Source organism: Diabrotica undecimpunctata, chromosome 6, assembly GCF_040954645.1.
Source record: "Diabrotica undecimpunctata isolate CICGRU chromosome 6, icDiaUnde3, whole genome shotgun sequence".
NCBI classification, from domain to species: domain Eukaryota; kingdom Metazoa; phylum Arthropoda; class Insecta; order Coleoptera; family Chrysomelidae; genus Diabrotica; species Diabrotica undecimpunctata.
In genome coordinates this window covers 99,508,789-99,533,272 of record NC_092808.1, presented here as the reverse complement: position 1 = coordinate 99,533,272, position 24,484 = coordinate 99,508,789, and the positions used below count along the sequence as shown (strand labels likewise).

General features: G+C 33.4%; 1 protein-coding gene across 1 annotated transcript; it reads left to right on the top strand.

Moving 5' to 3' along the window:
* Positions 1-1,004: 1,004 nt before the first annotated feature.
* LOC140442743 (uncharacterized) lies at positions 1,005-23,415 on the top strand. Its single transcript, XM_072533719.1, has 2 exons — positions 1,005-1,127; positions 23,052-23,415. Exons 1-2 carry the CDS (start codon positions 1,074-1,076, stop codon positions 23,385-23,387), a joined length of 390 nt encoding a protein of 129 aa, XP_072389820.1. The 5' UTR covers positions 1,005-1,073; the 3' UTR covers positions 23,388-23,415.
* Positions 23,416-24,484: the final 1,069 nt, after the last annotated feature.

Below are 24,484 nucleotides of genomic sequence, written 5' to 3'. Positions count from 1 at the left end.
GAGAGGGCCATGTTAAATATAAGCCTCAGAGACAAAATTCCTAACATCGAAATACGTCGAAGAACTAAAGTAACCGACATCATGGAAAAAATAGCGACATTGAGATGGCAATGGGTAGCACATGTAGCAAGACAAGACACCAACAGATGGTCTCATAAAGTGACATTCTGGAGACCTCGAGAAACAAAAAGAAGCGTGGGAAGACCCAAAAAGAGATGGATAGACGATATAACAGCTGTAGCTGGAAAGCAATGGATGAGAATTGCAAAAGATAGGGAAGCGTGGAAACAATTGTAGGAGGCCTATGTCCAACAATGGATGAATGAAGGCTGAAGAAGAAGAAGTAAGAGGTTGCTTGTAAATAAAGTTTATATTTTTTTAAAATATTGTTCTTTGACCTAATAACTTCACTTTGTTGTAGTTGTGTTTGTGAGCTTATAGTTAAAGCTGTAAAATTAAAAATTTAATCACATACCTACATGGAATACACTAACATAATAAATTAAAATTAAAATATCATTTTAGTACACATTAATCATTTTAGCCACATTAATTGTAATAATGGTGAAGCACAGAGAAAGGCGATTTGGGGCTATAATAGATAAAACTTAGGTCTTAGGCTGTATATTGGTTTTGTTTAAAATCAGAAAAAACACTCCACATACATTCACACAACAATTTTTAACTTCTGCATGACTCTGCATTGCTTATCAAATAAAATTATTGTATATTTAAGGTCATTAGACAGGACATAATACAGAAACTTATATGCTTTGTCATTATATTAAAATCAAAATCATTTCTTATAAACCTACCTCGAATCGAAAGATTATCTCACATTAAGTCGAAATAATTTTATTATATGTAAATTTGCTGACTTTGTTAAATAAATAAACAAATTAGAAATCCTTTAGTAAAATAAAAAAAAACTCAAGGATAATAATTAATTATAATGAGTAACTTAATCAAAATCCAATTAAAAGAGTTGTTTAAAAAGTATGCACCTGAGTCGTTAGACCATAGATCAGCTTTGCGGTTATTCATCAGTATAGTTTTGAATAATCGGTGTAAGAATGTATAAAATTATTGTTCTACTATTATTATCAGTCTATTCAGCTACATCTTCAGTAAGTACGTTATTTCTGTTTTGTTATATCATGCGATCCATATGTATGGAATAAATTCATTTATAGCGTTATTATGTACTATGTGAAAAAAAACCTAAAACAGGTCGATTTTTATTCTTAAATTGACAATTTACAGTATGAAAATATTATCCCCCTCCAGCACGCCCTTTGAATTAAAAGCATTCTCTCTAAAATTTTAAACGTCGTGTCGGTCGTATGTTACCTTGTTAGAAAGCGATTTTAGTCATCTATTTAGCAATATAAAGTTTTTAGAGTTTGTGCAATCGTAAGGCCAAATGAACAATTAAGATGAATCTAGTAAGCTGCTGTCATTTAGGTATTTAAAGTTACTAAAAGACGTCAGTATAATATTTATCCGCGCATTTAATTTAATTATGGTTATTTTGTCCGAGACTCCGAGACCGAGAAAACATATTGAAAAACCAGGTAGAAATGTTAAATTTACTGATGAAAAAAAGGAAGATGTATTTCTAGAGATTGAGGAAAATCCGCATAAGACAACTGGAAAACCTGCCGCCGTCGATGATGTAAATAAATCATCTATTTTGAGAATTTTGCATAAAGAAAAATACCATCCTTACAAAATTTAGTTGGTTCAGGAGTTAAATGGATATGATTTCGTCAGTAGGCAAGAATTCTGTGAAATAATGATGGACAGAATGAACGTAAATTTGCAGTTCAAAACAAAATAGTTCTTTAAAATAAACAAAAATCTTTTTTGATGAAGTGACGTTTCATTTAAACGGAACGGTTAACAAACATAACTATAGATATTAGAGCAGAGAAAATCCTGACTGGGTATGTAAGACTCACAAGCAATATCCTAAAAAAGTTAACGTTTGGGCTGGTATCATTAACAATAAAATTATTGGTCCTTATTTTTTTGAGGACACAGTTGATGGTGAGGTGTTAACACATAATTAATACATACATAATTATCGAAATCCAAGAATGTTGCTTCATGAATTAACACGTTTAAAGTTTATGGACTTTAGTTTTTGTTTTCTAAAATTAGATCTTCTTTTCGTTGGGCCACCTGATATGGGAAGGAGCTCATATATATATATATATATATATATATATATATATATATATATATAAATATTTATATATATATATATATATTTATATATATAAATATTTATATATATATATATATATATATATATATATATATATATATATATATATATATATATATATATATATATATATATATATATATATATATATATATTGATATGATTAGTGTTTAAAGAAAATAATTTATAAATTATATACTACATAATATTAGATATGAAAAGTATTTGGTTATTTTAATAAGTTATATACTAGAGAATTTTATAAAAATATATTTATGTGAGGGCATTTTTAAGAAATTGGCATATAATAATATATTTAAGTGAGCCATGTGCATAGGCAACCAACTATACAGTAAGTGACAGACAGAAATTAATAATTTTTACGAATAAGTGGGGTTATAGTTGTTTAAAATGTGTAGTTTATTAAATTAGAATGTTAAGTTACTAATTTAAGTGTATATTCTGATCTGAAAAGCCTAAATGTCAACAAAATTATCAATAGAAAATTAAAGAATTCTCCAGAATAGAGAATTTGTCCTTTGTTTACGGTGGAACATTCTCGAAATAATGGTTATGTCTGTGGATCGAACATATACTGTTTCCAAAAAATTCAGACATGTGTTTAATAGAACAAATGGAACATGATTTCTTGCGAGATAATTCTGGAACATCCAAAAAGATATAAATACCCGGTGATTTGGATTCAGAGGAGTCAGTCGGGCAGTTTAGTAAGAAAGTCCATTCAGTTTACTATGAAGATCAGTTATTATGAGTTACAGTTACTATGATGGCCAGTTTTTTAGTATAAAAGTTAGTTAGAGTCAGTCAATCAGTTATAATTGTTCAATATAGTGAGTTAAATCAAGATTAAGAAACAGTATAAAGAAAATATTATTGAAGATTAAAAATTATGTTATGTATAAATGATGATTGGATAATGGAAGAAGTATTAATTGAATATTAAAATTAAATAATATATTTGGTGATTGGATATTGGTATATAGAAAAAAAGAATAAATATAAATGCTGTTTGCTGGTTTGCTTGGTGGTTTATAAATGCTGGTGAAGAAAAATATCTTAAATTGGTGGAAGCTGATAATTGGAAAAAGTAATTTCACAAAAACAAGGATAACCGAAGCTGCGAAGAAGACATTAAGTAGTGATTATAATCTATACAGTGGAAAACAGTTCATTTAGGCATTCAGTGACAGAAAGGTACAAAAATTTGTTAATATAATTTAGTTAGTGTCATAACAATTTCAATTTTGAAGATAGTTTGTTTAAATTTTACATCGTCTATAGAATTTAATTAGTTTCATAAGAATTTCAATTTAAAGATAGTTTATTTTAAATTTACATTGGCTAGGTTAGATATATATCTGTGTTTCATAATAGATATAATAAAGATAATTTAAAAAAGTACTTACAAACTAATTCTTTGAGAACCGCGATAAAAACCCTATATTATTAAAAAAAACACTCATTGCTCATCATTCACAAACAATACATCATAACAATATATATATATATATATATATATATATAATGCTCCCCTCGATATCTGGGAAACTGATTTTAATCAACGATGGAACTATAAATCTAATTATTATAATATAACTCAATGGTTACTGGCAAAAGCCATTGTACGACAACACTTGCCCCTTACCAACCCGACCTGAGGCAGCGTGGTAAGGTATGCCTCGCGACCCCTTATGAATAAAGGAAAAAGAAAGCCGCGGCCCTCATTCTCCGTAGGCCCAACTGACCCCGAGATGGGTAGTTCTCGGAAACCAGTCAGGAGGGCAGAGGGTGCTAAGAATCTGCGGAGTCTAAACCACTACCCAGCCAGATCAACAACACTATACGTAGCGACCTATAACTGCAGGTCGTTAGCGAACCAGGCAAGACTCATAGAGTTAGAAAATGAAGCAGTTAATATTAAATGGGATGTCGTCGGAATAAGCGAAGTAAGACGAAAGGACGAAGAGTTAATAGAACTTGAATCGGGCAACATCCTCTATCACAAAGGAACAGAAAATGGACGAACAAGTGGAGTGGGGTTCCTAATTAATAAGAAATGGAAGGATAGGATAGTCGACATAGCAAGCACCTCAGACAGAGTAGCTAGTCTAAGTCTAAGACTATCCAGAAGATACACCATCCAAATTGTGCAAGTATATGCACCAACCATATCCCACTCCGATGAGGAAATAGAGGAATTCTACAATGAAATAACTGAGGTGCTTAACAAGAACAAAAGCCAATTTAAGTATCTAGTCGGGGACTTTAATGCCAAAGTGGGTAAACAATCAAATCAAGAACAATGTGTCGGCAACTTTGGCATTGGAGAAAGAAATGAAAGGGGAGAGAGACTGGTTCAATACGCACATTACCAGAACCTCTCAATCGCCAATACCTATTTTAAGAAGAACCTCAACAGGAAATGGACATGGTTAGCTCCCAATGCAACTACCAAGAACGAAATAGATTTCATCCTAACTAATAAGCTGAAAACCATAAAGGATGTAAGTGTGCTCAACAAATTCCGAACAGGTAGCGATCACAGACTAATTAGATCTCGGGTCGTTCTAAACACTAAACTAGAAAGAATGAAATTACTCCAGAAACCAACTGCAGGGGTAAATATCACTAACCTAAGCAACAACTCGGAACGCTATCAAAATTTAATTCAAGAAAAATTACAAGACCCAACGAATAGCACACACTTAATGGAAACAATCTTAAATTGGGCCAAAGAAGTTGGAGGATCACAAGCACACAACAGCAATAGAAAACTTTCAGATGAAACAACAGCTCTCCTAAAACAACGAAGAGAAATGAAAATTAACTCCAATATTAATAGAATTGAATATACCGAACTGTGCAAAGTAATACGGAAAAAGATCGCAGAAGATATAAAAACCTACAATGAACGACGTGTACAAAATACAATCGAAAACCGTAAAAGCTATAGGAAAACCAAGAATAAGTTGACAATCGGTAGAAAGCAAATAATAGCATTGGGAAACAACAACGGAAGGATCACAAATAGGGATGAAATAATAAAACATGTAACCGAATTCTACGAGGGTCTATATAAAGCTCCGGAAGCACAAGAAATAGGCGAAGAAGAAATTGTGGTTCAAGAAGATGTACCAGATGTTCTCGTGGATGAGGTAGAGGCAGCTCTTAAAAGCATGAAGAACGGCAAGGCAGCCGGTAATGACGGTGTTACAGCCGAACTTCTAAAGATTGCTGGTAAAACAACTTGGAAAATCCTAGCAAAAATATACACAGACTGCCTAAAATCGAGACATATTCCAAAAAAGTGGAATTCAGCCAACATAATCCTTATTCACAAGAAAGGTAGCAAGGAAGACATTAGAAATTATAGACCGATCAGCTTGCTACCTGTGATATACAAGGTATTCACCAAAATCATTAACAACAGAATACAGAACACACTTGACGCTGCACAACCCCGAGAGCAAGCAGGCTTTAGAAGTGGCTTCAGCACAATGGATCATATTCAAACATTAAGGGAAGTAATGAGCAGAACAAAGGAATATGATCTACCACTGGCGCTAGCATTCATAGACTTCGAGAAGGCATTTGACTCCGTATACCCAAGAGCAGTCATAGAAGCTCTTATCGACCAAGGAGTAGATAAACCATATGTCGAAACGCTAGCAAATATATACAAAGAGGCCACAGCTAGAGTAAGCATATATGAAAATACCCCAGAATTTCCCACTCAGAAAGGAGTCCGACAAGGAGACACCATATCCCCTAAGCTCTTCAATGCAACCTTAGAAAATATCTTCCGGAAATTAGACTGGAACAACCAAGGTCTATGTATAGATGGAGAATACCTAAACCATCTTAGATTCGCTGATGACATCATTCTAATTGCTAGAAGTCCTGAAGAATTATAACTGCAAATTAATGACCTTAATACAGCCAGCAATGAGGTAGGCCTAAAAATGAACCTAGCAAAGACTAAAATAATGTGCAATGATCTGATCGCCAACGTGGAAATAAAAATTAATGAAACCTCGCTAGAAGTAGTAGATGAATACATATACCTGGGACAGCTCATACATAAATCGGGATCACTACTTCCGGAAATCAACAGACAAATAAAACATGCGTGGTCAGCATTCGGACGAAATTCCATAGTCTTCAAGTCCAAAATGCCACTATACCTCAAGAAGAGAGTATTTGATCAATGCATATTACCCGTCTTGACATATGGATGTGAAACTTGGATATTAAAGAGAGAAATAACGTCGAAACTTCAAGTAACTCAAAGAGCAATGGAAAGATGTATGCTAGGGATAACAAAGAGGGATCGTAAAAGAATTGAATGGATACGGAGGCAAACCCAGGTGACTGATGTAATCCAAAAAATAAAATCCCTGAAATGGCAATGGGCAGGACATATGGCAAGAAGAACAGATAACAGATGGACCACTAGAACAACTATGTGGTACCCCAGGAACGCTAAGAGACCAAAGAGGCGCCCGAATCTCAGATGGGATTATGATATTAGAAAATTAACAGGAACAACGTGGTCTCGAATAGCACAAGATAGAAAAATATGAGCGCAAATTATTAGAACAACGTATAACTAAGACATCGTCGAATAATAATAAGAACATAGAATAACATTGAAATAAGGGAGGCTGCACCGTAATTGGAAACGGTTGATAAAGCTGCACATGATGATGATGATGATATATATATATATACAATAACAAGAGGAATAGAAGGGAATAAATAAAAGAATTCAAACTTGTGCAATAAAATTAAAATATAATGATAAAATACGTTTGACAATTTTCATAAATATAAACAAATCCCTCAGAAATAGATGTTTTCTTAAATTAAAGAGCTTTTACACATAAAATTAACACAAGAAAGTCATGCGAGTTTAGTTCAATAAATTTGCCTCTGTATAATTGCCTCTGTACTTTACTAAAACGATAAACTTTAATTAGCTCCCTAGCGAAAACTCCTTCCTGGTTCTGCTTATAAAAACTGAACTATTTATCAAAAACATCTCAAAAACCGTTTCTATCTCCTCTTGCCTCACCACCTCTGCAAAGGAAGATCTATCTAAAGGACCGGTTTGGTATTGCACGTTTTCATTCTGAAATCTTTATTTAAGTACAGTTTATTATATTCTTTCCGTGAAAGTGTGCACTTTTTATTCCAATAAAATATTCTTTTTGGAATATTTAAATGACTTCGACGAAGATGAATGTTTTTGTATGGTTTTGGTTACAACATTGATTGAATTTAGAATGTCAAAATTAGCATCTGACGTAACCTCTGAAGCCGCCCACATGGAAGGTGAGTTCTGTGAATCTGGAGCTTTAAAATTATCTAGCAGATAATCTGTAAATGATTGAATTTCTTCTGAAGCTCCAGCCATGAGATCTTCCAAAAATCCTTGTTCTGCTTGATTGAATGGCAAAAATGTAAAGCCAAATATCCACCGTAACCATTGGTCATTGACCACGACGCTTTCACTGCTAAATGGATAGCTTTCTCATAGTATTTGAATATTTTGCGATAAAATTGCGTTAAATATTTCGGACAATAGTCAAATATACCATCCATTAGCACGGTGTTTATTCGACATTCAAAAAGATTTTTCTTGGATCCAGATATGTTTATGCCCCTATAATTGATAAGTTAAAAAGTCGTCATCATCAGCACATTTGATGTTCAGTTTATAGATTACAGCGTGAACTTTGTCCCTAGATGCTAGTTGTTTCGGATATTTTTCCTCCTGACAGTGTTAATGTTTTTCGGTGTGTTTTCCAAATCTACTCTATTTAAATAATCACGAATACTGGTGCTGCCTGGATTTCACGCCTTACAATTTCCTTTATATCGTTTATAACTTTTCGTTTTGTACAATTTGAGGTATTTTTCTTTTAGTTATTTATACATCCTTTCATTTTTCTCAGTCTCCATTAACCCAATCTTTCTAAATATTTGTAATAGTTAGCTGTCCATTTGTAATGCTATTATCCTTCTTTCCTCCTTTTTAGTATTTTTAAACTTCACCCTTGATCTGTATGTCCAATGTTCTTCAGTTGTCGATTCTCTATAAGCATATTCACATTGGATAACTCTATTCCGCTATAAAATAGTTCATAACCACACAGCAATCAGAATAAAACCCTTATTCTAACAATCTTCTAAGCACTTTTTCAATTCCTATAAAGTCTTGATCAGAGTCCAAATACGTGTTGCCGACTTCACAAAATTTATGATCTATTTTGTCAAAATAACCTCGAACTGTCATTAACTGATACAAAATAAACAATTTTTATTTTAAGCAAGAAGCTTCCAATTTTAGAACTACCTTTACCTGCTACATTCTCTGTCCATGTTTGAAAAACAGACCTTTGTTCATTTACTGTTTCAATATGGATATTCAAGTTATACAACCATATTTGCCGCGAATAAAAAGTGTTAGAGGTTGTTATCTTTGGCAAAGGCATTGTTTGCTGCAAATGCATTGTAATGTATTATCGTTTTTTGCTTTAGTGCGGTCATTACTCATTAACTTGAATCCTATCTTAATATTCTCATGGTGCTCTTCACTGGCTTGCCCTCAATCACAGATACTGTATGTACCGCTCCTTGGATGGCTAAACGATAAATTAAATTCTGTAGAGAAAACTTTGACATATTATCTCCTCCTTTCTTATGCTGTCTCTACTTCAGCTAACATTTCTAATCCATTACACACACTGTTGACATTACCCAACTATACTAGTACTCACCCTCCTGCTCCACGTATACACACTATCTCCCTCCTACTTCCAACTTTAATACCACATATAAATTTATCCCTAACTAACCCTCTCCAGATCCCGCAGAATTCTCCTTGGACCAAAACTTTACCGAAATTTAATGTGTCACTTACAAAGTTTAGTAAGGCAGAAACCAACCAGGATTTGATTAGGAGATCCTTACTAGAAATTCTTAATTTTAAGAAATTCGATCGGGTACTCTACACTGACGCATCAAAGAGCCAAACGGGGGTTGGTTGTGCGGTTACCACTACGGAAACAGTCGTTAGTTCATGTCAAATACCTGCCACATGCCACACTGGTGAACTGTATGCTATTTACCAAGCCTTCAAACTCTGTACAGCACCCAATCAACATATTGCCATCTGTACAGACTCCCTTGCCTCTATCCAGTCCATCAATAATCTATTTACTAATCACCCTCTTGTAGAAAAAATCCATGACACTTACCAAAATCTGATCATCCTCGACATCCATATCACTATCATATGGATTCTCTCCCACATCGGTATTATGGGTAACGACAACGCCGATCGCTTTGCCAAAGAAGCTGCTGTATCCAATTGTACACCACATAATATACAAATTGCCAGTGACCTAAAAACTAGTATAAAGAAACTCGTACGAAATTACTGGCAGAATCATTGGAACCAATCCACTACATTTTTACACCAAATAGATCAGACGATTGAGTGGTTCGTTATCACTGGTATAACTAGAAATGAGATGGTTGTTACTAGAAGATTGCGTATCGGTCACACCAGATTTACATATGGTCACCTAATGAATTCTACACCTAAGCCAATCTGTCACTATTCCCAATCTCCACCAAGCGTTCTACACATTCTTGTGGACTGCCCTCATTACAATAAACGACGCCAAGAACTGGGCATGAAGGGCAACATCACAGATATATTATCGAACCAGAGCCAAGTCATTACATCTATCCAGTTCCTGAAGCTAGAAAACTTACTAAATAATATATAACTATAGTATATTATAATATGTAATTGTACCTTATAATTATATAACTGTATCCACGGTGCCTCGTGCTAATGGCCGAAGCTGTCACAAGCACGTTAAATTAAATAAAAAAATATATTTTGGTTGTACAATCGATACATGATTGACATATTAAGATTGTGGCAGATATTTATGGTTGGGGTTACTGGTACGTCAGTAGTGGGACTCTTCCAAAAATATATTTAATATATAAAATATGCCTTATTATCTTCTGTTTTACAAGATCATTTAATTTGTTTGGCCTATTACAGTGTCCACCATATTTATCGAGAGATAAAGCAGATGCTCCGGTGGCTAGATTTTCTTTAATGACATCTAATTATTCATCCCTATTTTATACAATGAACACAATACTTTTTTGCACACAATAATTTTTTTGATATTGAATACAACAGTATATCGATAAGATACAGATTTGTATTTTCTTGCATCTTTTCTAATGCGTGCTACTGATTTAGGGATACTATTTTTAAATAAGGGGGCAATTTTTCCGTTAATATTAAGTAAATTAAAATTGTTTAATATTGATTTTCATTCTTCATACTTAAATTTACTGCTGCATTTTAGTCTGCACTTTTCCGTACACATATTTTTTAAACTGGCTATTTTTGCTGGTACAATTTTCCCTGTATTGGATGTGTAGGCTTTGCCTTGTTCTTTAGCAAGTAATGCCTTTCTTCTTTTCCAGGTATCGGGATGTCTTACCCTAAGCTTGCTAGTTTTTATTTTGATTGGAAACCTTTTGAATATTTTTGACTCTTTTGTCGTTATGCTAGGAACAAAATGTTTATCTTTTCAGCGGTGTTTGTTGCTTCTACAGATAATGACTGCAGAGTATTCGTTGAACTGGCCTCTTCTAAGCTTACGTTTGAAATATTTTCTTCTGCTTCAAGATTTCCCACTCCCTGGTTAGTATTTTTCCGACTACTTAATCCAATACTTGCCAATTCTACACTGTCACCATCGGATTCTTCTTCACCTGGAACATATTCACTGCCACTTGATTCAATAAAACATAACGCAGGAGAATTTAGAACCCAATTATCATCAGACAATTGTTGAGGGTCAACTAAAAAGTTAATTAGTAATTTAAAAAGTAAAAAAATAATTGTGTGGGGGCCTTGTAACTGGCTACCTACATTCGAGGGTTGGAAATCTTTTGATTCCAAGCCTTACTTCAAAGGACTTGTGAGTGGATGTATCTCCATAGGTTTGGTTCTTCAGTGACCGTTGAAGGATAAGGATTGTTAATGTGAGCAAATATAACTCCAGAGAAATAAAATCACCTTTAGTTTATCGACTTATATTTAACTATTTTTAGAGTAAAAATGCCTCAATATGGACGTAGCTGACAGTTACAATATCAAATAATTCTTTCTTTATCACACGTAAAAGAGAAAACCGTATTTATGAGAAAAATGCCCGATTTCGGCGTAGAGAAATATTTTATACGTGAATTGAGAGTGTTTTTAAATGCGATGCCTCAAGGGCGATCTGTGAGAACGAACTAAAAAATAATACTTGGTGCGTAAAAGTGTAGATTACCCCTCTTGTATTTAGGTGTGAAACTATTTAAGAGGCTGTGGTGGCGCCAACAAGTCGGCTATCCCGAGCAAACTTCATAAAGTGACTATTTTACTTATTCTACACTAAGAAAAGTGTAAAGTACTATATTTTTATTTTATACTTTAAAATGATATGTTCATTTCTGGAACATAGACTGCCCGCGTTGAAGTATTTACTTCAAAACGAAAGAAATAGTGATTTGAGAAAGTAAGCAAACTTAACTTAAATGTAATTTAAGAAATAACTATTCCTAAACTAGAGTAATACATATAAATGTGACAAAATTTAAAATTTTAATTTTCTACTTTGTCCACAGGAAGAGGACAGAGTTTTGTAATGGGTCTGTTAAAATATCCATCTCTAGTCTTTATTTTAACACTACGGACCTTATCGTCCTTACCAGTAAACAATTCAACAATTCTTGCCAATGGCCAGTGTAGGGGTGGAACTTTATCTTCCTTTAATAGAACTAAGTTGTTAACTTCAAGATTCGTCTGTGGTGTTAACCACTTGGGGCGATTCTGAAGTTGATTAAGGTAATCAATTTTCCAGCGTTTGGCAAATGATTGCTGAATCTTCATGTAGTTTTGCCAAATTGTTAATTTATTGTCAGGTATTTCCGTCACTATCTCTTCAGGAAATGACGTAATTGGTTTTCCTATTAGGAAATGTCCTGGAGACAATGTGTTAAAGTCATTTGGATCATTTGACATAGCACAAAGAGGGCGTGAGTTTAGTACTGCTTCTATTTATGCGAGAACTGTGCTAAAGGCTTCAAAAGTTAAAGTGGTATTGCCTAAAAAAAAGCCTTAATGATGCCACCATGATGCGGAGAATGGGCTACAATAAATTTCCATTGGATTTCAGAAGAGGAGAGAAAATTGAATATGGACTCAGAGGTTTCCTTTTGTTTAAGAAATAGTGCAACTTCCCTCAACTGATTTCTAGCTCCTAGAAAATTAGTGGCGTTATCTGAGTAGATAATTTGTGGACAGCCTCTCCTACTGATGAATCTTTTTAAAGCATGTAAGAAACTTTCGGTAGAGAGACCTGTGACTAATTCGATGTGCACTGCACGAGTAACCATACATACGAACAACGCTATGTAGGATTTTATTTTTGGAGCCTTTCTTAAATTGGAGCTTTTTATAAGAAATGGACCACCAAAGTCTAGACCAACATTGGTAAATGGAGGGGAGAAACATGAACGTTCCCGTGGTAAATCAGCCATTAACTGTGTGGCTGTCTTTGCTTTAAATTTAAAACAATCGTGACATTTATTAATTATCCTTTTAGTTTCTTTGAGACCATTTAGACACCAATATCTTAAACGAAAATTGGAAAGAGTATTTTGAGGGCCTGCATGACATAATCTTATATGTTCTCTATGCAGCATTAATTTTACTATGTGATTATGAGAGGGTAGAAGTAATGGGTACTTCTGTTCATATGGGACGTCTGAGTACCTTAGACGACCACCTACACGAATCATTTGCTGATTATCTATGAATGGGTTGAGTTTTAAAATTGTTCTATTTGAAATTATCTCCTTATTTTCAAGACAAGAAAATTCTCGAAAAAAGTGTGCCTTTTGCAAAAGTTTTATTATTAAATTTTCAGCATTTTTTAATTCTGAAACAGAGAAGAGTCCAACATATTTTTCATTTGTAAACTTGAAATTGTGAATGTACCTGAGAATAAGTGCGATACTGCGTTGTAGTTTTGAGAAGTTTGAAAATTTGAGAGATAAATTTTCAATGAAACTTATTGGGCTTTCTTGTGCTAGATGAACTATTTTCTTTTCTTCGGGTATTTTACTTACATTTGGTTTTGAATCATAAGAAGTTAAATCTAAGTCATAATTAAGTAGAAATGAGGGACCTTGAAACCAAAATTTTGAGTTTAGAAGTTCAGGAGCAGACATGCCTCTTGACGCAATATCTGCGGGGTTTTGTTTTGACTTTATATATCGCCACTTAAATTGTGGGTTTCCTTGTATTTCAGAAACTCTATTTGCAACAAACTGTGACCATCTCGAGCTATGTGAGCCTAACCAAGCAAGTACGATTTCTGAGTCCGTCCAGCAGTTTATTGAGTCTATTTGAGTTAATTTATTATTTAGAATTTCAACTATTCTTTTAGTGAGTTTGCTGCATAAAACAGCACCCATAAGTTCTAACTTAGGTAAAGTTAATGTTTTTATTGGAGCTACCCTACTTTTAGAGGTGATGAGTGTGGAAGAGACATTCCTTGAGCTATAAGTAACTCTAATATATATGCAGCTGGCGTATGCCTTTTCACTAGCGTCGGAAAATGCGTGTATTTGTATACTACATATATAATTTTCAATAACAAAAGGTTACTATTACAGGATTAATTAATCCCTTGGGGTCGAAAAAACTTGCGATTATCGAGAGCACTTGTCTCTTAGTGTAGGAATCTTTTATTTCGATTTCTAGCACTGAAATAGAGAAACTATCTAATTTAGAGTCCCAACAAAGACCTAATATTTTATTGGAATGATTTTCTGAAGATATAACATACGTAGAGTCAGTTGAAAATTGTGAAATATTTTCTAAAAATTGTGGTGAATTTGAACACCATTTGTGAAGAGATATGCCTGCCTTTTGTAGCAGTGCAGTGATTTGCTCATGCGCAAGTGTGAGTGTTTCAATACTATTTGTACCATATAATATGTCATCAATATAGCAAAAATTAATGAGCATATCATGAGCGAGAGGATATTCTTCCTTATGCATGTTTGCGAGTTCAATTAAACATCGTGTGCTAATGAAGGTAGCTGGTTTCGTTCCATATGTAACCGTTTCCAATTGTATACATTTTAACGGCTCCGAGGGAGAGTTGCGCCACAAAATATTTAATAAGAAAGTTTGGTTGGGGTTTATTCTGATTTGTCTAAACATCTTTTTTATATCAGATGTGAATACATACTTGAAGAGTCTAAAGTTGACTAAAGTGTCAAATAGTTCTGGTTGTGTGGTATAACCCTTTAACATAATATCATTAAGGCTAAAACCAGAAGTGGTTTTCATGGATGCGTCAAAAACTACGCGCAAACGAGTTGTGTGAGAAGTGTCTTTTTCTACACTGTGGTGAGGCAAGAAATATTTGTTTTCTGAGTGTACATTCTGCAGAGACAACGGAACATATTTTGCATGTCCTAATTCAACATACTCATCTATAAAAGATTTATATTGTTTGTAAAGAGAATCATTTTTTGAGAATTTGTTTTCCAAATTTAGAAATCGCCTTCGCGACATTTGGAAAGAGTCGCCCAATTTATTATTTTCATTAGGCGTGCATAGGGGTAAATCTACTTGGAACTGTCCATTCGGTAGGATTTGTGTTGTGGCTTTAAATATTTTTTCAGCGTTTTCATCATCAGGACTTAAATGCTTTATTTCGGGAACTTCTTCAATGTCCCAAAACCTTTGGAGAAGATTATTTATATTTTCTTCTTCAGTGTGAGATTGAACAAATAAAGAAATATGATTCGAGTGTGAATAGTTACAGTTTGAGTGAGAGTACATCTTTTTCTTAGATGAAACTTGTGGAGATAGGTTACCGAACATAACATATCCTAAATGAGTGTTTTGAAGCACTGGAAGACCTGCTCCAATATGAATTAAACCATCCTTTAATAGATCACAGTAAATTTCTGCACCTAATAAGAGATCGATTTTCCCTGGGGAGGAGTAAGAGGGATCACTGAGCTTTATGCCATCTGGTATTTTTATTTTGCTACGATCTAGATGTACCTGAGGTATTTTACACGTAATATTATCCAAAACTGCACATGATACTTCAAATTTCATATCATTGTTTTTATATGGGAAAAATTCAATGTTTACCATTTCATTTGAGATGGAACAATTTTGAGAGATTGTGGAAATTTGTAATCTTTTATTAGTGGTAGAGTAATTTAGTTTATTTACTAAATCTTTTGTTGCAAAGCTCGATTGAGATCCATTATCGAGAAGACATCTTGCGTGTACAGGTTGTCCACTTTTAGAGTAAATTGTTACCAGCGCTGTGGCTAGCAAAACTTCGTTTTTTGGATTGAAAGTGGAGAGAGAAGAGATGCAAGATGAATTTTGACTTTGTGTGTCTGAGAGTAGACAATTTTTATTTGTCTGAGTGCTTAAGTGAGTAGAAGTGTTTGTTGATTCATTATATGAATGTGGAGAATTAATTGTTTGAGTAACTTGGGCATTATTACTCCTTTGATGAGCATGAAAATGACTTTGAGAAATATGTGGTGCACTATGGCGAGTTTGTGAATCACCCTGTATACTTGCGGACGATTGAGAGGTTTGTGGTGCATTAAAGCGTGATTGTTGCCTATTGGCGTGACTTTGATTACCATCATGTGAATTTGAAGCACTTTGATTGCTTCGAGTGGGAGAAAATAAATTATTTTCATGAGTGTGAGAAAAATTATTTTCTTCATGCAGAAGTGTATTGTGCTTTTTATTGCAAATTTTACATGTGTATTTAGAGATGCATTTATCAGTAAAATGCTTAGTGCCAAAACAGTTTCTGCAAAGCTGTGCTTGCTTTACAAAATTAAACCTTTCTCGAGAATTTGTGTCTTTAAATAAGTTACACTGATATATTTTATGACCAGTTTGTTTACAAAATATGCAATTTTCATAGCTAGATTTATTATTATTTATAGTGGAAATATGAGCAGTTTTTTGAGTGACTTTATTAATAAACTTTGACTGAGTTTCAGTGATTAAGTTTCTCTAAAACATCACATCTTTTTTCTAGAAATTCAAAAAATTGTTTGAGTGTTGGAACATTCTTAGAACCTACTTCATATTCAAAAGCCTTGTGAGAAGCAAAATCTATTTTTTCTTAAAATATTTCTATTAAAAGGAGGTCCCAATGTTCAATTGGAACTTCGAGATTACTAAGAGCTTGAAGCGTTTGCTTTGTGTGTACAAGAAAATCTCTTAGTACCTGAGGAGTGCATTTAACTAGAGATTGAGACTTTAACAGCTTTTTTATAAGAGTACTAATCACTCGTGATTTGTCATCATATCTTTCTTTTAGGGTTTTTATAGCGATAGCAAAATTTGCATCTACTACTTCGATGCTGCTAATTAAGTTTAAAGGTTCTCCTTTGAGGAAGGATTTTAAATATATAAACTTTTGTACATTATTTAAACTTGAATTGTTTATGATCAGAGTTTCAAATAGTTGAAAGAATTCATTGAATTCTGAAAAATTTCCGGTAAAGGTTTTCATGATAATTTCAGGCAGCCTCGCACTGGAAAAAGCATTATTATTTGAGCTAGGTACTTTATTTTCTGTTAAATTTAATTCTATTATTTTTCTTTGCAAACCTTTGAGTGTGTTGAAGTATTTTTCTTCAACGTTTGCTCGATCAGCTGATTGTTGGTCACTGTCATCAGTCTGTTCGATTTCTAATTGAATTTGTTCATATTGTGTGAAAAAATTAAAAAGTTTTTCTTTCCTATTTTCAAAATCAAGTATTTCGTTTTCTGTGTCTTTTTTGGATATAAACCATTCTGAGATACGTGTAATTGATGCTTTAAGTGATTTGCACTTTTTCTTTAAAGCTTCCATTTTTTATTTAAAAGTGAATTTATTTGCAAATATATGCTGAGCGAGAAATAAGAGTGAATGATTTTGTTTAGTGTAAATGTCTTTTTCAACTAAGACGCGATTTTAATTTTAATAGAGTATTTTTACTAGAGTGATAAACAAATATTATTCGTGAGAGCGGGCTGTGAGACAATCTGTATAATAAACAATTGTCAGCTATCTTTAGCGATATTGAGAAGAAAGATCTGTTGTCAAATCAAAGCCATTAGTTAATATAAATATTAATAAACAACTAAAAGTCGAGACAAATATCTACCAAATATAAATGTGTGCATGCAGTGACTATAGAAATATATAGAAAGAGTTTTAACCTCACCAAATGTTTTTCAAGTATCCAATTTAATTACCGCTGTCGCTTACCAGCACATAACGCACTTTTCACAAAACACACGTGTCTAATCTTGAACGAAGGTCAACTTGTGCAATCTTTCTTCTAGGGACGAGAAACCATTATTCTTTCTTCCTGTTGCTCTCCGGCGTGTGTAATCCTTTTCTTTCTTCAGTCCTGTTTCATCAAATAATCTGTGCTCGATAGGACCACGAATGAGTGGGAGCATTGTAACTGGCTACCTACATTCGAGGGTTGGAAATCTTTTGATTCCAAGCCTTACTTCAAAGGACTTGTGAGTGGATGTATCTCCATAGGTTTGGTTCTTCAGTGACCGTTGAAGGATAAGGATTGTTAATGTGAGCAAATATAACTCCAGAGAAATAAAATCACCTTTAGTTTATCGACTTATAATTAACTATTTTTAGAGTAAAAATGCCTCAATATGGACGTAGCTGACAGTTACAATATCAAATAATTCTTTCTTTATCACACGTAAAAGAGAAAACCGTATTTATGAGAAAAATGCCCGATTTCGGCGTAGAGAAATATTTTATACGTGAATTGAGAGTGTTTTTAAATGCGATGCCTCAAGGGCGATCTGTGAGAACGAACTAAAAAATAATACTTGGTGCGTAAAAGTGTAGATTACCCCTCTTGTATTTAGGTGTGAAACTATTTAAGAGGCTGTGGTGGCGCCAACAAGTCGGCTATCCCGAGCAAACTTCATAAAGTGACTATTTTACTTATTCTACACTAAGAAAAGTCTAAAGTACTATATTTTTATTTTATATTTTAAAATGATATGTTCATTTCTGGAACAAATTGCTTAAAAAGTAATTTAATATTGAACAATTCATGTTTCTATACTATTAAAAAATAATTACCTTCGATCTTATTATCAATATTAATATTTGGAGAACTCAAATCATTATCTTCTTTATTTATCGATTTTGGCATTAATGTGGCACTTTCGCAGGAAATATATTGACAGCCACTTGATGAATATGTGTCATGGGTAAATATAAAAACTGTTTTTTATCAGGTAACTGGTGTTAAGTATCAACTTAAAATCTAATTTCATTAGATACATTCTTGTTCTTTACAATAATAATTAAAAAAAGACGCCAAACATTTTATTACCATAAACGTTGAGACACATTTTTCTTATGCTCAATAGAAACGATAAATTGCTCGCCAATATATTAGTAATATAAATATTTACTTATATTACTAACATAGTACTGACAACAAAAAAATCCTTCTAAGCGAGAGAAATTACTTTAAAAAAATACTCTTCGACAGTCAACTGAATTCATTAAAAGAATGACTAGAATAGTTTTGTTCTGTTCTGTTCCAATTCACGTTTATTATGACCTCAATACATCAGGCTATCGAAGGAGAAAGCAGTGTTGTCATTTGCAATGTGTAATAAACTAGGTATCTTATGAATGGAAACAGGCTCTATGTGCCCATGACTCATTCCAGTATCTACTAATAATTTTACTGCACTTAACACCTTCTGCGTTTGTGTATCGTCTTTCACTCTGCGTTGGTTTGGTGGGCTGTGATACACGCCACGCATGCAAAAAATGGAATTTCTCTCAAAAACTGCATCTTACCGCTCTCTATTGTTCAGTAGCTGTTACTATAACATCACTCTATCGAGTAGCATTGTTATTTTTATAATTTCTTCAAAACCCACTTACATAGATGCGAGAATATGCCGCAGGGGTATGTCACACCCCACCACACGTCAGTTAATTATTGTTGATGCCTGGACATTTTACGTGATTTTTTTGTTTTTTATTCTGGTTGTTGTGCTCAAAATTTGTTATGAATATGTATAGTTATGAACAAGAACAAGCAAGGTTGCTAAGATTCTGGGAAGAGGTACAAAGTGATGAAGATGAGGCTATTCCTGATTCCGAAGACGAAGTGCAGCTCGACAATGTTAGTGATAGTTCTCATGACACAGAAAAAGATGGCGACGAAGATGAAAGTGAACAAGAGAATGGAGATTATGTGAGTACATTTGCTAAATATTATTGGGGTAGAGATAAAGTGACGAAATGGGCTAAAAAGGTATAACTACGATCGGTTCTCACTAGAGCCAAAAATATAATTGCTCAATTGTCTGGCGTGAAACGACACGCTAAAGAAGCTAAAACTGCAATTGATTGTTGGAAGCTTTTCATGGATGACATAGTCATTGCTGATATTGTAAAACGTACTAATGAGAAAATCAATTCGGTAAGTGAACGATGATCACCAATACGTAGTAAAAGAGACCTCCGTATTTGAATTACTTTATTTAGCAGGAATTCATCGATCGTCCCGGCAAAACCTTCAATATTTCTGGGCTAATGACGGCACATAAATGCCAATATTCAATAAAACTATGTCTCTAAACACTTTGTACTTGTGCAAAGGTGTATGGATGTTAATCAGCCAGTATATGTGTTTCTTGGATTACAACAAAGCCTTCGATAAGGTCAGACATAACCGTCTTATCGAATAACTTGAAAAGAAAATCTTAGATATGAGAGACATTAAGATCATTAGCGCTATCTATTATAATAAGATCGATGTGGTAAAAGAGAACAACGTCTTTTCAAATGAAATACAGATTGAGAGGGGCGTCAGGTAGGGCTGCGTCCGTCTCCTACTTTGTTGACATTGTATTCAGAGAAAGTAATCCAGGAAACACTAGAAGAACTAACTGTGGGAAATAAAGTAAATGGCCGACCAATCAATAATATACGGTTTGCCGACGACACTATTTTATTGGCGGAATGTCTTGAAGATTTACAACAAATGGTTGACAGAGTGGTAGAAGTCAGCGAAGAAAACGGACCGTCCCTAAACACAAAAAAGACACAATTTATGTTAATTACAAAAGCCCAACAGCGCCAAGAAAACATAACAATACATGGAGAACAAATTAAAAAAGTTGAAAAATATGAATATCTGGGTACAATAATTAACGAAAATATTGAGTACACAGAAGAGCTTAAGGCAAGAATAGAGAAGGCAAGAAATTCTTTCAACAAACTGAAAAAAGTACTCTGCAGCAGGGACATTGAGCTCTGAGATTCTATGTGTTCTCCGTATTATTTTATGGGTTGGAGGCTTGGACATTAAAGAAAGATGTTTCAAACAGATTAGAAGCCTTCGAGTTATGGGCCTACAGAAGGATATTAAGAATAAGTTGGGTGGATAGAGTCACGAATATCGAGGCGTTGAGAAGAATGGGAAAAGATAAAGAGGTTTTAAGTACCATTAAAGTCAGAAAACTGCAATATCTGGGACATGTCATAAGGGGCGAGCGTTATAACTTGCTGCAATTAATAATACAAGGAGGAATACAGAGTAGAAGGAGTCGCGGAAGAAGACGTATCTCCTGGTTAAACAATTTGAGAGCTTCGTTTAACTGCACTTCTGCTGACCTCTTTAGAGCAGCGGTATCGAAAGTGCGAATTGCCATGATGGTTGCCAACCTTCTAAGAGAAGATGGCACATGAAAAAGAAGAAGAAGAATGTCTCTAAAACGCTTTCTATTTCTGCTAAGGTGCTTGCGGTTTGACAATGGAAGTACATGCGTAGATAGAATCAAAATCGATAAATTAGCCCCAATTAGCGGTGTTTTCGAAAGAGTAGTTGACAATTTTTAGTCTGCCTATACACCTGGTATGTATATCACTGTTGATGAAAAATTGGAGGCATTTCGTGGCAGGTGCCCTTTTCTGTAACACATTAAAAATAAACCGGCTCGTTATGGAATCAAAATCTTTGGTTTAGTCGATTCAAGATGTTATTATATTAGAAACTTGGAAATTTATTGTGGTTCTCAACCGGATGATCCTTTCAAACTGACTACGATGCCTACAGATGTAGTTTTATGATTGATTTCATTAGTGTCTGGCAGCAAACGAAATATCACATTCGAAAATTGGTTCACTAATTATCCATTTATGCGACAACTTCTTGAAAAACACCAATTAACATCTGTGGGTACTGTTTTAAAGAACAAGAAGCAAATTCCTTCCACAATGGTCAACACAAAAAATCCAGAACAGTATTCTACACTTTTAGGTTTCCAAAAAATACAACCTTAGTATCCTATATCCCAAAGGAAAACAAAAATGTTCTGTTGTTATCAACACTACACCATGATGACAGAATAGACTCATCTATGGGAAACGCTAGGAAGCCGGAAATAGTCACATTCTACAATGTTACTAAAGGAGGGGTTGACACCGTTGACCAGTTATCAGGTACATACGACGTTTCCCGAAACAGCATAAGGTGGCCATTGACAGTATTCCATGCTCTCTTGAATATTGTGGAATTAACTCCCAAATAATCTATAAGATCAACAATAATGACTGTACACTGAAGCGGCGAAAATATTTGAAATATCTTAGTTTGTCACTGATAGCAGATTATATGAAAGAAAGACAACCGAATCCTCGGTTACCGAGAAAACCGTGAGACACCGAGCTATAAGACTGCAGATTGTGATGAACCGTTGCCTAAACTTCAGAAAGTACAAGGTAGATGTGTAGTGTGTCCCAGAACAAGAGACAGAAAAAGTCGCTACGTGTGTTATGATTGCAGACATTTTGTTTGTTTAGAATACGCATGTTTCAAATGCGATACTTGCGTCAATGAGGAAAGTCCGTAAATGATGTTGTAACTTTTGTTGATGTATGTATTATTCTTTATATTGTTTATCAATAAAGAAAATTGTGTTGTGTTTTGTATTCAGAAGTCTTTAGTTTTTTTTTTCAATTTAGAAAAATGTAATGATTTTAAGTTGCTATTTCTGCTATTTTTGAACTGTGCAATAAATTGTTTGAGCTGATAATACTTTTTTAATTTTTTTAATAGTACGCACTATTTCAAATGAACAGTATATACTTTTGATGCAGATATTCAAGTATTGAGTATTTCAAGACGTATTTTGCTATGGGGTATGTCACACCTCACCACACCAGATATGTAAGTTTTAGGCACCATACCAACGCAGGGTTAATGTGCTAGATAGAGTTAAAGTAAAAATGATTTATAATAAATAGATACTTAAAATCTTCTTGAATAACAAAACTAAGTTTTTTAAAAATATGTTACATAACACTTGGCCCTTTTAGTATCTTTTCACGTAACCAACAAGTAACAAAAAAAAATAAATCGGTAGGTAATACTTCTAAAGTCAAAATATCTTATATCTTAAAAGATTAAATTGTTAAATATGAAAATCTAACCATAAAATACATCGTAGAAAGAAAAAAGTTAATTAATTGCTTTAACTTTATTATTTGGTAGAATTTTAAATTATATTTTTTACTTTTTTATACTTTTTACTTTACATAAACTTAAAACACCATATAATTATTGTTTCTTTACATTTTAGCCATTATTTAGCCAAACCGATCCCGTAGTAATATCAGCTGTAAAAATATGTGCCAAAGCAAACAATATTTCACTTCAAGATTTCTACAATCACGTTAAAAATGGTGAATATGGTGCAACTGTAAAAGAATTTAACCGTTGTTTATATGGAAGCGAAGGCTTAAAGATAGTTAATGACAAAGGAACGATTGATAAGACTCTAGCTTCAGACTACATTCGCAAAGAATATGGAGATAAAGCTGAAGATATTATCAAAAACTGCTTAATTGATAAAGACAATGCACTTGATACTGCTTGGGGAGTTCGTCTTTGTATTACAAAGGCGACACTTCTTTAGATATTTTGAATAGAATTAACTTTCGCTGGTGGTAATATATTCTTTTTTATAAATATTTTTTTCTTTCCTGTTCTAGCACTCTAACGAGTAAGACGTGTACCAAGTATAATTAAAATCTAGTTTTCCTTATCGGTAGTAATTAGTGCTTAATTTCTCCTTATCCTTTCTCTTAAAGAGGTTCGGAATATTAATGAAAAAATTTAAATATTTAAAAACTACTAATGACATCGTTTTTTTGTAATTTTCGTGCTTAGATCTTTTACAAGATTCATTTTGGGACAAAGTCGTAAGAAAAAAAAATAGCGATAATTGAATTTGCTTTAAGATACGACTGGTTAAAAAGTCTTAATTTATTAGCTTTGCTGCAAAATAGCAGTAAATACAAAAAAGAGGAGGAAGCCTTTCTCATTCTTTTTTTACCACTTAACTTGCACTTAGGAAATTCATAGTTCGCTCAGAAAATTTTTATACCATAATAAAATAGCCCACTAAATTTCATTAGAATATATTTAATAGATTTCGCAAAATAATTTTGCAATCTATATTTTTTTTAATTGAAATTCTTTTAAATCTTGCACAATAAAAACTAGACTATAGCCGGTTCACAATTTGTTGATAGCTTACTACAAGTTTAACCCTAATTAGAAAACTGAAATACAGAGAGGATAGGTAATACGATATAATAGTAAAAACCAACCAAAAACTGACGGTTTAAGACGTTTTCGACTAACCCACCTTGTATCTGAAGGAATACAATACCTTATAATCCTATTACGGGGGCATTTTGAATGGTTAGAGATGAACGACCAGTGTCATAGAGTATATGTTTGAAACATTTATTTAAACTAAATAAATATATTTTTTAAATTGTACTTATGTAAATTGTATTTTTTAATAAAACTTATTTATTTTATTCAAAAATAAAAAGTTTCTTGCCATTTGTAAAAGATACATTTATTTAATTAAGGAAAAAGGCGCCAAATGTCGCCTGGCAAAATTTCCAATGTGTTTTAAATGTATCCATTATTTTCGAATCCGTAGAAAACTAATAAATATTTTTGAAAAATTTAAACGCAGAATGAAAGATTACATTATTA